This window comes from Oreochromis aureus, linkage group 18, assembly GCF_013358895.1.
Source record: "Oreochromis aureus strain Israel breed Guangdong linkage group 18, ZZ_aureus, whole genome shotgun sequence".
NCBI lineage: Eukaryota > Metazoa > Chordata > Actinopteri > Cichliformes > Cichlidae > Oreochromis > Oreochromis aureus.
The window spans coordinates 12,193,528-12,208,567 of NC_052959.1; the positions used below are offsets into that span (position 1 = coordinate 12,193,528).

Consider the following 15,040-nt stretch of genomic DNA (forward strand, 5'->3'; position numbering starts at 1 on the left):
AAAAAACACAAAACTAGGAATAAATACAGAAATGTCTTTTTCTTCCTTTGGCTGTTCCCTTTAGCGGCCACCACAGCAGATCACCTGTCTACATCTTACTGTTTTCCTAATATGCTTCTCTTTAACATAAACCCTGAATCTTCTCTGTGGTCTTCCTCTTTTCATTCAGTCTGGTAGCTCCATAGTGAAGATTCTTTATCTCACTATCCTCTTGTAAACCTTCCCTTTCACTTTTGCTGGTATCCTTTTGTCACAAATCACCTCTGACTCCACCTGCTCCACCCTGTCTTTACTCTTTTCTTCAGTGTACCTTCTGTTGCTTTGGATTGTTGACCCCAGAAGTTTATTCTAACAACCTCTATTTCTTGCAGCTTCACTGTTATAACTGTCTCCCTCTCATTCGCACACAAGGTATGCTCCTCCAGAGCATACCTCCACCTGTCAAATCACAGTATCGTCTGCAAACATCAACGGCTGCAGAGACTCTTTCCTGACCTCATCTGTTTGCCTGTCCATCACCATCGCAAACAAGAAGGTGTTCAGAGCAGAACCCTGAATTAATACCAATCCCTGCTTGAACCTATCTGTCACCCCTACCGCACACCTCACCTGTGTCTTTTTGTCATACATGTTCTGCACCACCCTCACATGCTTCTCTGCCACTCCTGCCTTCCTCATACAATACCATAGTTCCTCTCTTGGCACAGTATCATATTCCTTCTTCATTTCCATATGGTTTCTTTACAATGTGGAGAGGCTCTGTCTACACCTTCTTTTTTTTTATGCTAAGTGCACTGTGTGCATTTTCGAGTCTCAAAGTGAACTAAACAGAAAGTCCTGAGACTTTTAACCTTACCTTCAATAAAATAAAAACCAATGGAATCACACAAGTTGTTTTACAATCACAGGATTACATAGACAATCACAGGGTTCACTCTTTGAACCACATCATCTTAAATGAGCATATGAACAGGTTTGACCACTTTTACACGTGATATTCTCATTTCCTTGTTTACTACAAACACTACTTACCAGTAAAACCACTTACTAGTAAACTCTGCTGAAAACCTTTACCAGTAAAACCACATTACATGTGTGACAGTGAGGTGTGGAGATGCTTCCAGACATGTTTGTGTGTTAATATTTTACACAGCCGTTTTTATCATTTCACTCTTTTCTTCTAACTTATACATGTCTTATCCATCCATCCATCCATCCATCCATCCATCCATCCATCCAAAAAAGAAGTACTGTCCTACCTGCAGGACATGAGGTCATAGACTCAGTCTTTATTTTCCATATTCACCTACATTTGATTTTGAAGGACAAAAATATTTAATCACAGCAGCACCATCAAGTATAGATTTCCATCAGCAATTTGTGCAAGCTCCAACATCGCGCTTGTCAGGTTGATCTGTATAGGAATCAGCTCTACAGATAATCAGAGCGCCCTCTAGTGACATTATAGAGGAGGTGCCAGATTCACAGGCTACTGTAATTTACTAACAATAAAGGAGTGAAAAGATTTACTATTAAGATTAAACAACTGCATATTTATGGATTTCCATTTGTTTTTTTAATAGTATTTTTTGTTATTAAAAATTAGATTTCACATTAAGTTTTCTGGTTTCAGTTTTTGGTTTTAGTAGTGTCCATTGTTAATTGTACTTTTTAAAAATGATCTCTAAAGTTATAATTTAAAGACCTTAGCAGGTCTTAAAATGAAGTAAAAACAACCATCAAGAATTACACAAAGAGGACAAGAACAAAGACTTTGAGACAAACTGAATAACAAAAGGTGACACTTTATTTTGTCTGATGCAGATCTGAAGAATACAAAAATCCACTGGGAAAGGAAAACTGAATCCAGACAGGAAACTCACTGGAAGGAAAACAGACGCTGTGAAACTAAACAAAAATAAATATCAAAGAGTCCAGGAGACAGAGAGAACAGTTCTGGAGGTTGACCTTCTAGTGACATTACAGGGGAGGTGCCAGCAGGCTACTAGTAATTAGTAGCTAAGAGATTTTACTATTAATATGAAAAGAGTGCATATTTTCCATTTGTTGTTTTCTAATATCAGCTTTTAGTTATTGCATGTTTTCACAATAATTTTTCTGGTTTCAGTTTTTGTTTTTATTAGTCTCCATATTAATTGTAGTTTTATTTTTTATTAAGGTGATAGTATAAAGACCTTAACAGGTCTTAAAATTAAGTAAAAAACATCCAAGAATTGCACAAAGAGGACTCAAACGGAGACTCTGAGACAAACTGAATAACAAAAGGTAACACTTTATTTTGTCTGATGCAAATCTAAAGAATAAAACACACAGTACAGAAAAGGCCTGACAGAAGTAGAAATCGAAAGATTTCAAAGACTCTGGAAAGAAAACTAGAGAGAGATGTTTCTAGAGAACCCAGAAAAACTGCCAGGCTACTACTGAATGACTTAATTAAGTCGGGAATTGCAGTCTCAAAGATTTCAATCACTAGAACCCTGCACAGCAATGAACTGAGAGGTTTCAGACCAAGAAAAGCTCTGCAGAAGAGACACTTTCAAACCAGACTGAAGTATACATTACCGACAAGCTGGAGAAAGATACTGGAAACGCGTCCCTTGGTCAGATGAAACTAAACTTGAGCTCTTTGGCCACAGAGATGCTGCTTATGTTTGAAGAAAAAAGGGAGAGGGGTACAAGCCAAAGAACACCATCCCCATACTGAAGCACCGTGGTGAGAGTATTATCCTGTGAAGATTCTTCATTTCATATGGAAGTGGAAGTCAGGGTCGAAGGAATCATGAAGAAACAAGGATATGTGAAGATTTTGAAAGAAAACCTCAAGCAGTCAACATTAAACCCGGGTCTGGGTTGTCGTATTGTCTTTCAACACAACAATGAACCAAAACATAGCTCCTGGTGAGGAGACCAAAGCTAACGTTGTTGACTGGCCTGCACAAAGCCCCGACTTCAGTTCCACTGTAAATCATGTTAAAAACTATATCAAACAGAATTGGATATTAGCATCAGTGGAGCTAATAATTTTGACTCTGGTAACTTTTGTTTTTAGTGAAATAATTTTGTTTCTGCGTGCAGTAAAATCATGTGAGTATCCAGAATATATTAGAAAAAATCTATTAACAGCCCCTTGCTCTGTTTAACAGCGCTTGGGAAATACTTTTCAATAAAAATGTTTGCTTACGACAGCCGAGCACCACGTGACTCTTTAACCACGTGACCTCTGCAAGGAAAGCATGGCGGCGCGCTGTTCAGCAGGACTTGCAATATCGCCAGGTACAGCGCTGAAGCCTTTCTCACTCATTTTCCAACACTATTCATTCATTCAGCATCGGCGAGTTCAGCATATGAAGACCGCTTTAAACAAGTTCACGAGTTTCATTTGTTCCACTTCACTTAAATAATGAAGACTTAAATCTGAGTGCCTGGGAATAACATTAATTCTAAGAGGCTGCTAAATTTCCAGACCGCCAGAGAGACACAAAAAACCAGTGACACCTTTACGACCATCTAGAACCAAATTAGATTTACCGTTTAACCTGCACGTCTTTGGACTGTGGGCGCAAAGCCCACGCAACGTGCAGCATCTCAAACATGGCTTTATCCATACATTGTTTAAGGTGACTTTATTGAAACACCTCTCAGTAGAATTAAGCCCAGTGTAAAATAAGCATATAAGACACTTAATATAACTGCGAACTGAAAATACAAACAACAATGAACGTATCCTATTTAGGCTAAAACGGCTCAGTTGGTATACATGAGATAGTACAGGTGTACCTATTAAAGTGGCCACTCATTATTTGTGGCCTCCAAATCTTTTCTACACAGAAGGCTGGAAAAGCTTTGTTTTTTTGACAAGACATTAACCAGGACCACAGTGCTTGAACACTGTATATGCATAATGTTCACATAGATAACCAAAGAGATACTACTAGTTAGAGAATTTCAGCTCACATGCAAACATCCAAAGTGATGCTGACCTCCTCCTTCATAAAATTCATAATGGATGCTTTTGTTTTGTTTGGGATGTTTTTGGGGTTGTCTGAGTGGTGCATGCCAGGGAAAGTTTGAGAACCACTCTAAAAATCAGTGGGTTTTTTTTGCATGCCTGATACAGTATGCAGTGTAAAAGAAACATTAGTCTCCTCTTCAGCAATTATTAGAAACAAAGAAAATGTGCTGAAAGTCTAAACTTCTTAGCACTTAATGAACCCTTTTTCAATTAAGAGGGCTCTCTTCATCATTGCCTTATTCTTCTTTTCTCTAGGACTGGCCAGTTTTCTGCGCAGAGCTTGTCTGGGCAGCTGTAGTCCCCCCCCAGGCTCGCTGTGTCAGCAGCATCGACGTTTCTTCTGGAGGAAGTGGAAAAGTTCTCACAATGTAGTTCGTCCAGCTACTGTCAGGCCCGCCTATGCAGTGCCCAAGGTACAAGTACCCTGCCTAAAATGACCCCTTTATTAGCTGAATCAACAAAGATGTAGCTGGAACAAAACACCAGATGTTGTAATCATCTGAACTTCTTGTGATTCTGCTCGACATGCTGAGAGCAGTGTTTTTAATATCAGCAGTTGCAATAGGTAGAAGCTGAAATGTTTAATATATGCATATAGGTAGGTTAAGGGTCATCAGTGGAGATGAGGGATCTTGGGACTAGTTTAGTTAGGTTAATATAAGTTTTATTTTCATGGTCAATAATGTCAACTCTTACTAACTTATGAGAGCTTTTTATATTATTCTACTGGAGTTTTTCAGTTAGGATTAAACACATGTTGGATAAAATGTACCAGAGGTGCAGTAAAAATGAATTAAGAGAGTTGGAGGTACTCAGAATGAGAAACACTCTTAACATCTGTCATTTGAGGAGTTTCATCATTGCTTTTGGTTTGGACTCCAATCTCTAAGAAATAACTTCTTTTTTAAAAACTTTTATATTGAACTTACAAAACAGACTCATCCTTAACATCCTGTCCTGCCTCTGCTCCCTTCCTGTAGCATATTGTGCAGCCTGACTATGTGCAGACTGGACTTGTCCCAGAATGGCCAGACTACATAGAAATCAAAGACAAAGAGCAGATCGAAGGCCTGACTAGAGCATGTCAGCTGGCCAGACATGTGCTGCTCCTAGCTGGGCGCAGTCTGAAAGTAAGCATATTACTGCATGCCCTGTTTTTGTTCTCATGCCATCGAAAACAACACAAAGATAACAGCTTGTGCCTTTCAGGTTGGTATGACAACAGAAGAAATAGACTTTATCGTGCACAAAGAGACAATCAAGCACAATGCCTACCCATCCCCTCTCAGATACGGGGGTTTCCCCAAATCAGTCTGTACATCTGTGAACAACGTGGTCTGTCATGGCATACCTGACAGGTAAATGAGTGTTTCATTTCCTTTAGAATACTTTCCTTCCTTTTACTCTCTAACATTTAGTAAAAAACAACATTTAAATGAATGGTGGTAATATAATTCTTTCAGTATTACACTTTTGAATAAGATTTCATTGTTAACATGTCCTGCAGTCGGCCACTTGAAGATGGAGATATCATCAACATTGATGTAACTGTAAGTTCACACCTTTCGTAATCACCCAGAGAAACTCACATACCATACTGCATGTGATCAGTCAGGCCGGCAGTAATCTAATCAGTTATCGCTGCCTCTTCCTGATAGGTGTATTTGGATGGTTACCATGGTGACACCTCAGAAACCTTCTTGATTGGTCAGGTTGACGAGGTTGGGAGGCGACTGGTGGAAACCGCCAGGCGTTGCAGAGATGAAGCCATCGATGCCTGCAAACCAGGTGCACAGCTTTGTGTTATTGGAAATACTATCAGGTACACACATACTCATCAACTGCATATCACATACAGTACTATTTTTCTTTCTTTCTTCTAATATTTTTCTGTACTGTTTGCAGTGAAATAGCCCATGCCAGTGGCTTCCAAGTGTGTCCGTATTTTATTGGGCATGGAATAGGCTCCCATTTTCATTGCCATCCTGAGATTTGGCACCACGGTGAGTTTGAGTCTGTAGTCAAATGTTAAATATCTCTGTGAGGTCATAAGATAGTGGGCTTCATTCAAAAACACGCTTTTGGTTTTATCCAAATTCACTTTTTATTTGATGTTTGTCTGTGCTGTTTCCCCTAATTTGATTCTCTAAATTAACTTAAAACGTCTTCTCTTCTTAGCCTGATGCTTTTTCTTTGCCGTCACTATTCTTCTCCTTTATTTTAGCTAACGACAATGACATGACCATGGATGAAGGGATGGCTTTCACGATAGGTAAGTTACACCTTACAGTCTCTGTGTGCACATTAAGATGATGCTGTTTATGAGTGTAGGGTTACTAATATCTGTTCATCTGTAGAGCCTATACTGATGGAAGGGTCTGCAGAGTTCAGAATCTTGAAGGACAAGTGGACTGCAGTTTCTGTAGATGATAAAAGGTACACAGTGCACAAATGAAGGCCTTTTTTTAATGACTTGCTATTTCCTGACTTTCAGGTTTCGGTTATTCTGATTTCTGTGCAGATTTATTTATTTAGCACTTTAATTAGAGAAATTTAGATGCTGGTATTGCTATTTTTAACCTCTGGAGAGCCAGACCTTTTACAAACTTTATACTAAACTAAAATAATTGTCTGCTAGTTCCATAAGCTGCACCCAAAAACATCAAAGCTATTCCCCTAAATGTTGATCTCTTCTTTTAAGATCTTACATGTTTGTTTTGTCCTGCAGGTCGGCTCAGTTTGAGCACACAGTGGTTATCACAGCGGACGGTGTGGATATTCTCACCAAACTGCCAGAAGAGACCAGTGCATCAACCTGATGAGCCCTAGAGTGCCTCAGCTGAAAATCTGCACTACCTTTTGGGATGACAAGTGGAAGAAATAACAGAACATATTTTAATCTATACAGTTTCTATCTGTAAAGTGAAAAAAAGGGCTCTAGTAAATATAAAGAACTATCGATATTTAAGTTGGCATTGGAGTGGATCTTATTAAAGCTCAGTTTTGTGTATGAGTGAGGATTTTTAAGGTATTTAATTTAAACCTCGTTGGTTTGCTGGATCACAACATTGATCTATTTTTCTTTTTAACATGGTTAAATTTGAGCATGATGCAGTCCTCATTACAACAATACCCGTATCTGTTCTTTCCACAGATTTAATGATGTCAAAAACCCCACATTTCAGCTTCTTTGTATATTTTCTGTAAAAGATCTCTCATTGTCCTTGAAATGCAGTTTCAAAGCCTTTTATTGTGATTAGGTGTCAAGATTCCTTTTAATTCTGTATTAGAGTCATTTACGATAATTTAGCGAGACTTTTGAAACACATGCATGACATACATCAGATAAGGTTTAGTGTGCTGGTTGATGACTGACGTTCTGTGGAGGATGGCCAGCAGATGGCAGCAAACACCGTCAGACATTGTATTATCAGCAGGTTTCTCATGTGCCAGACTGATTACTTAAAATAAATAATAACAATAATAATAATGATCATTTGCTTCTGGCCCCAGGTTCACAATTGTAACTTGTTAAACATAAAAGAATCAGTCTTAATTCAGATTAATTAATCAGTTTGGCACATCTATTTACAGGGCCAGAAGTTTACTTCACTTGACACACACAAATATTTTTGTTATATTGTCATAAACTCTTAACATCTTTGTTCACTAAATATAACAGATTCACTCACTGCACACTTCACCAACTTATGCGGTGAGTGGGAGAATTTGCACAAACAAGAGGTTAAAAAATTGTGCTCGAGGCTTTAAATTCCAGGCATAGCAAAATCCTTTTGTTTCACATTTCAAATTCCTCATCACTGTCTGTATCTTCTGTCTCCTTAGGTCGATTTAGCAGAGAAGAATAAAGCAGCATTACAGAGCTGTCTTCTCACATGTTTGAGTGTTTGTACATTATGCGTTGTTGAAAATGTAAAACCTCATAATGCTGCTGTAATTGAGGTGGTGTGTTGAACTGATGATGCTTCAGGGAGGAAAAAAAGGAAGAGCTACTGGATTTAAGCCTGCCAGAGGGTGTTTTCACTTCCTGCCAGTGTATGATGTGTGTGTATCTGTGTGCCCATACCGGTGCCACCTGTGGGCGAGGCAGGAAGGATTAATCAAATAAAGGTGTAGTCTGCACATGTCCAACCAGGAAATGATTCATGTCATTTTAATTTGATGCATGACACATGATAACAAAACTATATCATAATCATTTTTATGATACATTTTTTTAAAATAAAGAAAAAAATCACATGTAACGTGGCAAAGAAAGCTTTCAAAGAAGTGAAGTGGTGTTCTGTTTACTGTAGCTCCCCCCCCCCCCAACAATTCATCTGATTTTAGCGCAGGGTGTGTTCAGCTGTGTGTGAGCTGCCTGTGAATCAGTTCAAGAGTGAGGTTAACAATTCTTAGTGATTCCCAAAAGCATGTGATTCATTTAGTATAAAGCATGACACAAATCTGAAAACAATCTTAGAAGGCAAAGGGGACAGGGGGCAAGGATCAGATACAAGTGCAAGCGGAGGTGAGTAAGAGGAGAGGTTTTAGGGAGGAACAGGGAGTGGCAGGCAGAGGTGTTGGTCTCTGGATCTGAATACTCTGTTCTTCACATTCTTTTCCTGCAAGTTGGGACTCATTCCTGATCTCCGTATTTGAACTGCAGTTTTCCCAATAAACCCCTGCTCGGTTTTACATTTCAAATGGAACATTGACTATTTTAAAAAAACAAAATCAAAACACTTTCTGTTAAAGATGTGAAGTCTGTACTTTACTTACAAGTAAACTGTGTACATGTATTTGTGTGGCAATGCTACACCTGAGATCTAGAGAAGTTGAACTTGTTTGCTTTTTGCCACATCATCATGTGACCGTTTGTGAAACTCTTGATATGATTATAGTTCTTGTAATGCAAGAGGTGGACTTTTGTCAATAGGATGCCAAAGTTTGTTATCTATGTGGGGAAAGACTGTTTTTTGTGCAATAAAGCAACATTAATCTTGTCTTAACTAGATTTGGTGAGTAGCACATGTGAGTTATGCATGCAGAAAGTATTCTCTGTAATTAAAGTATTTGACAAGACCTGTTGCAACACTTCATATTTCTGGGATTTAAAGCCAAAGTATCAAATATGTTTAAAACTGAAAATACATGTTTGTAGTCAGAAGCCTGAATCTAAACCGGGGCTTTTCCTAAGTTTTAAATTTTCTGTTTTTGAGCTTCAGTTAATGTTTAATGTAGTCACACCAGCTCCTCATTTGGTCAGCACCTTCTGGTTGTTGAATTCTGACATTTCGTGTGCTGGGTCTGCACTGTGCAAATAGATGCACTTTTTTTTCTGCAGACACACTAATGCTGAATTTAAAGGCACATCTGACGCTCATATGACATCTGCATTCCTTATTCTACATCATGATATTTACCGCCTATTGCACAAAGTTGTTCTGTCATAACTGTGGAAGTAGATTAACGTGTTATGTTTCTCAGACTTTCTCACATTCTGTCTGTGCATGCCAGCATTAATGTATGTGTGTGTGTGTCTGTGCGAGACAGCCAGCCTGCGATATATCACATGTACCTGTGAGGATCACCGCAGAAATTCTTGGTTTCCTTGGTGCCCTCTGAATTTGTGATGTTAACACAATGATCTATCATTTTCAGACTTGTGGAGGCAGATCTGTCTCACTCACTCATGCACAGATGGCGTTTATTGAATCTTTCTGACTAAGAGTCTCAGTAGGGACTTAGAACACCTAAAGGCAAAACAAAAAGAGCTGAGTTTGTTGCTCGTTACTTGAACATTCACTGTACAGGACATGTAACTACATGATGACATCGATGGAATAAACTCAGCTTCTTCAGACTGAGGTTGCAATGAGGAAAAAACAACTTAAAACAATTATTTTAATGTGGTTTAGCTGGGAATTTAAAGCTAACTATGAGAGTTAATACATTTGTAGAGCCACAAAGTTGGTGTGTTTGTGAGCACTAAGGATTTATGTGTGCAGTTTGGGCTGGGTTTGTTATCTTTGTGTTTGGGAATTAGTCTCATTTCATTTATTTGTTCTAACTCATGTCCCATCTTCTCTTTATTTTTTATTTTTTAAAAAGCTTCCACACCATCAGGGCAACATGAATGTACCACTGCCAGCAGGTATTTGTGCAATGAACAATGGTCATTTCTGCTATAACTTATGTTTATTGGCAATGTTTATTATGTCCATTTGTTAGCATGCTAACATTTGGCTATTGGGAGTAATTACACAAGTGCAGTCTGTCCTTAGGATTGTAGGTATTTGGTCAAAAACTACAGTCCTGGTAAAGTCAAACTTACTAGTTGGATCACAGTTAGATCCCAAAATTACAGATGTACCAAAGGCAGTTCCTCCAACAGCTGCTGGAATATTTCAGTATAATCAAAGTGACCTAGCAAACAAAAAAAATGACATTGTCACCCCTTGAGCTAAAATTCATCCACATATGTTACCTAAACTACTGTGCAAAAGTCTTCAGCCAACCCTCATTTCTTTATATTTTGCTTCAAATGAGCCAGACTTGGTCTTGAGAAACAGGTCTCCAGACTTTTTGAAGATTTTAAAGTTTTGTGTTTATTTGTTTACTGACCTATAGCTGCCCTATTGCATAACCATAAAAAGACAACTAACTCAAGGGATGAACCTCAGTTGCACCTACACATAACAGACAACATAGCAAAGAACAAAACGTATCTGCAGGGAAAAAAATCTACTGTTCACTAAAGTCTCATCAGGAGGGGTCTCAATGAAAGGAGGTCAAGAAGTCATTGTTAAGTTAGAAGGAGAAAAGGCAGAGGTATGTGTAATGTACACTGGGAATGCGTGTATGCATGTCTGGAAGTGGATATATCCTTACCATGGGACACTAGGCACTGAACCCTAACATTATTAAAGCAGTGTGTGATTATCTTGACAGAAAAGTCAACAACATCCAAAGAAAAGCTTTGAATGTCCTTCAAGAAGCCTGAAAAACCCGGAGTTGAAAAACACTACTATATAAATTTTATGTATTGTCCTGAAAAGAGACTTAATTCCTTATTTTTCTATATGTTTTTAAACATCATCAAGGACAAACTACATTAATTATTATTAAATTGTCTCTATAGAGTATGTGTGTCAAAAGTTATAGTTAATCTGCAAGAAAGTAAACTGGAGTCACCAGACTGACACAGGGAGGGTTTCCATTTGATTGATTTAAGGTGGAAAGCTTTCTCTTATGACCTCTGCACTGTTTCATTGTGAGGAATTCTTTCTGGCTTTCCAACAGAGTAGGAAAAAAAAATGAAAGAACCGATTTTGTGCTCTTGAGCCACAGATAAGTGGCTTGATTTGGGCTTGATCTGCTTGGCTTCTGTTTTTCTCGTTGTCCTTCCTGTGTCTAAACATCCAAAGCATGCTGTCAAAATAAGAGCAAGAGTGCAGTGTTATGTGTCTGTGTGTAGATGGTATGTATCGCCTGAGGCGGCTCCAAAAGGTCTTTGATAAATGGCCTCTGTCTGCCTCTGTTGTCTTCTGAGATGCACACTCCCACATAGGCATTATTCCCCAAAACACACTGGGAGCTCAATGCCCTGCACAATGCTCTCTCACAATGTCTCACAATGCTCAGAGAAACCAGTTATAGAGCTTAAAGCAGTGGCCTTTCAGCTGTGAGTGCATGGGCCTCACTAGGAGGTGTGGACACATTTGGGTAAGGATGGAAAGGCTTGAAAGGAGAGCAAGCTTCCCATTTCTTTATAAATCAGGGGAGAAAAAATCCACTAATCAAATTACCCAGATTTTTATTTACTTCAATCTACACATGGTAGTTCAATGAAGGTGTTCTGTCTTAACCAGAACACTGACCCACTCAGGTTACCCAACATTTTTGAAGCACACCTGGACTCATCAATGCACAGCTACAGCCATCTTACATTACATCCCCTGCAGGACTGGGACATGACGTGTTGCTTATTCTGAGAAAAATGCACAAAGGTAAAGCCGCTAGCGTGTTGAGATTGCACTTACAGCAATTACTTCTTATTGACTGTAATCAATACACTCATCGAGAAAGATCAAGGATCTGTTACAGCCTGCACTGTGAGTGTGTCTTCATCTCATAAGATATGCTAAGAAATTGGATCAATGCTATGAATAAAAGATGCCAGTTAGAATGCGGATTATTCATTTGCACTTACAATATCATTTGAATGCTTGCATTAAGCAGGTTAAGCATATGTACCTCCTTATGAACTCAGGGAAAGTGCAGAGAGTCGGTGTGCTGCAGTTATGAAAGATCTGCGGGTTGGTGTTGGTTGGTTGGTAATTGGTTGGTAATTTTTATTTCAACATGTGAACAATATACAGGTACATTTAGAAAAGAAAATAAGAGAGAGAGAAAAAAAAAAAAAATATATATACACTATACAAAATACATACAAAAACACCCCCAAAGAACATTCTGATTAATTTACATGTTGAAAGGGGTGGGAAGAAGTAAACACTTATTTAAGTAAACACTTATTTCAAGTGTTTACTTAAATAAGTGTTTACTTTTCCCACTCCCTTTCAATTGTGATTGTGAAACCGATGTGTGTGTGTGTGTTTCTCAGTATCCCTAGGCTACATGTTTCTACAACACTCATCGCCCTCAGCTCAGTGTGCTACACCCACAGGTGCAGCTTAAGAAGTGTGGGGTGTGGCTTGGACAAGTTCAGGTGCTGCATTTGGACTTGCGTGTGCCAGAAGTTTGCTATCACTGCCATTTTTCTCCTCCAGCACCCGGGGGAAGGGTTTTCCTGTTGGAACAGCGAACATGCTGTACCGTACACATGACTAAGATCTTAATTGTGGGTGTAGATCATTAAGAAAATATGCTATGTGTGTCAGCATATGAATTGTTTTTCTAGAAAATTTCCACATTATTGTTATTGTTGATCAAGAAAATCACTGACTGTTTAACGTTAGCAACAAATAAACTGAAATTCAAAGATGGTAAATTAATTCATCATTTGAAGATGGATGCGCTGGTGAGATTGTACGGGACTTGTGCCCCTCTATTGTCAGGACAGTTTGTCACAAGATTGATGCTCAATAGTTACAATAGACGAAATGTGTGAGCTACACTCACTGGCCATATCATTAGGCACATCTTGCTGGTACCGCATTGGACCGCTTTTGTTGTCAGGACTGCATTAATTCTTCATGGCACAGATTCAACAGCATGCCGGAAACAATCCCCAGAGATTTTGTCCATACTAACACGATAGGATCACACAGTGGCTGCAGATTGTCAGCTGCAGATCCATGGTGAGAATCTCCTGCTCCACCTTGGTTATGTCTTTCTATAGGTTAAAAGCACTCTGGCCATTTTACTCTGACCTCTGGTATCAACAAAAGTTTTTCACCCAGAGAACTGCTGCTCACTGGACTTCTCTCTTTTTTTGTACCATTCTCTGTAAACTCTACAGATTGTTGTGCAGGAAAGTAGATCTGAATTACACAGACTAGCTTGTCTGACTCCAACAATCAAGACACATTCAAAGTCACTTAAATCACCTTTCTTCTTCATTCTGAGTCTTGGTTTGAACTGAAGCAGGAGTTGCATTAGTTACTGTGATTGGCTGATTAGATAATTGTGTTAAAGAGTTGAATGGGTGTATCCAGTGGAGAGACCAGTGACTGTAGGACAGTAAAGGAGAAAAAGAAAAGCATGTAGTGAAATATGTGAAGTAAAGAAAAAAATATAATAAAATCTTTATGAATTTTCAGCAGGTGCAAAGTAAGACTGAAGGAGAACAGAAGTTGAATGAAAACATAGAAACACAAGAGGTAATGAGAACTGCCACATATAAACACAAACACACTTTAAACATGAAGGTTTAGTATCAGAAAAGTTCAATTCAAGGCAAAAGTGAACTAAGCTAACCCAAGCTGCTTTGCTCCACACACTCCCGCTCTTATCAGTGATAAGGCTGACTGTTGTATCCGACCTTCTGCAGTCATAAATCGCTGACGGTTGCCCAGTTGGCATGCTCACCTTAAAAGCTCTACTGTACCAAGACAAAGACACAAATATAAAGTTGGAAGGCAGATGGACACATGATTTAAAGATTCCACCAGATTAAGAATGAGATTTTGACGTGATAATATTATCAGCTGCCAAACATGTGACTGACCAAGAGAAAAAGAATGTTTTTAAACGTTGATTGAATTAGTCTCTTCTAACATTGGAATATCAAAAAAAGTGCACCTTATGTTTACTAAAAATCCCCCAAAATTAGGCTTTGTAATGTTGAACGATCCGATCCTCAATCAATTTTTCTTATTAATGAAGACTTAAATGAACAATAGACCTGTACAGGAACCACATTCTTCTTCTGCCCTTTCCCCTTTCTGCACTCCATTCCTCCATTATTTGTGCCTTTTATAGTACAGTATTTGGGCAGTTTCTTTCTCCCTCTCCCTCCCTGTCTGCCCTCTTTCTCCGTGGGCAGACAAAGCCGCCGTTGTTTGCTGATATGCTGCGTTGCGAGGACAAGCTTTGGGTCACCGTCTCATGGAATGCCTTGAAAATCATCTGGTGACAGAGTCCACTAATGTGTGGGTCTGTGCCCGCTGCAGTCTCTGGTTCCTTTTGACTCATCTAATGATTCATTACAGAGGACACAGGCCCCAGGGTGATACTATCTGATCAACAGTGCCAGAAAGATTGTAAATTTAAATTGTGGATTGTTGTTGTTGTAGAGGCCTGCATATTTCTCTTTTTTCTCTTCCTGCGCTCCAACATTGTATGTTTCTCACATGCTGTTCTCTCTTCTCATCTGTCTCTTCCACTCCCTTGTCATTGTGTTGCTATTGTCTAGACTGTGCAACCAGTGCCAAGAGGAGGAATTAGTATCTACTTATAGCAGCATGTTTCACTCTTCCTCTCTCCAAAAGCTGCTGTCTCTTTCTTAATTAAATGGATGCTTGAAGTCGGTAGGCTCAG

General features: G+C 38.9%; 1 protein-coding gene across 1 annotated transcript; it reads left to right on the plus strand.

Annotated features, from left to right (window-relative positions):
- Window positions 1-2,636: 2,636 nt before the first annotated feature.
- metap1d (methionyl aminopeptidase type 1D (mitochondrial)) lies at window positions 2,637-8,295 on the plus strand. The gene is made up of 12 exons (XM_031734733.2): window positions 2,637-2,981; window positions 3,071-3,105; window positions 3,208-3,294; window positions 4,289-4,446; window positions 5,014-5,163; window positions 5,243-5,391; window positions 5,541-5,583; window positions 5,692-5,855; window positions 5,939-6,036; window positions 6,258-6,305; window positions 6,391-6,469; window positions 6,762-8,295. Exons 3-12 carry the CDS (start codon window positions 3,255-3,257, stop codon window positions 6,850-6,852), a joined length of 1,020 nt encoding a protein of 339 aa, XP_031590593.2. The 5' UTR covers window positions 2,637-2,981; window positions 3,071-3,105; window positions 3,208-3,254; the 3' UTR covers window positions 6,853-8,295.
- The last annotated feature ends 6,745 nt before the right edge of the window (window positions 8,296-15,040 follow it).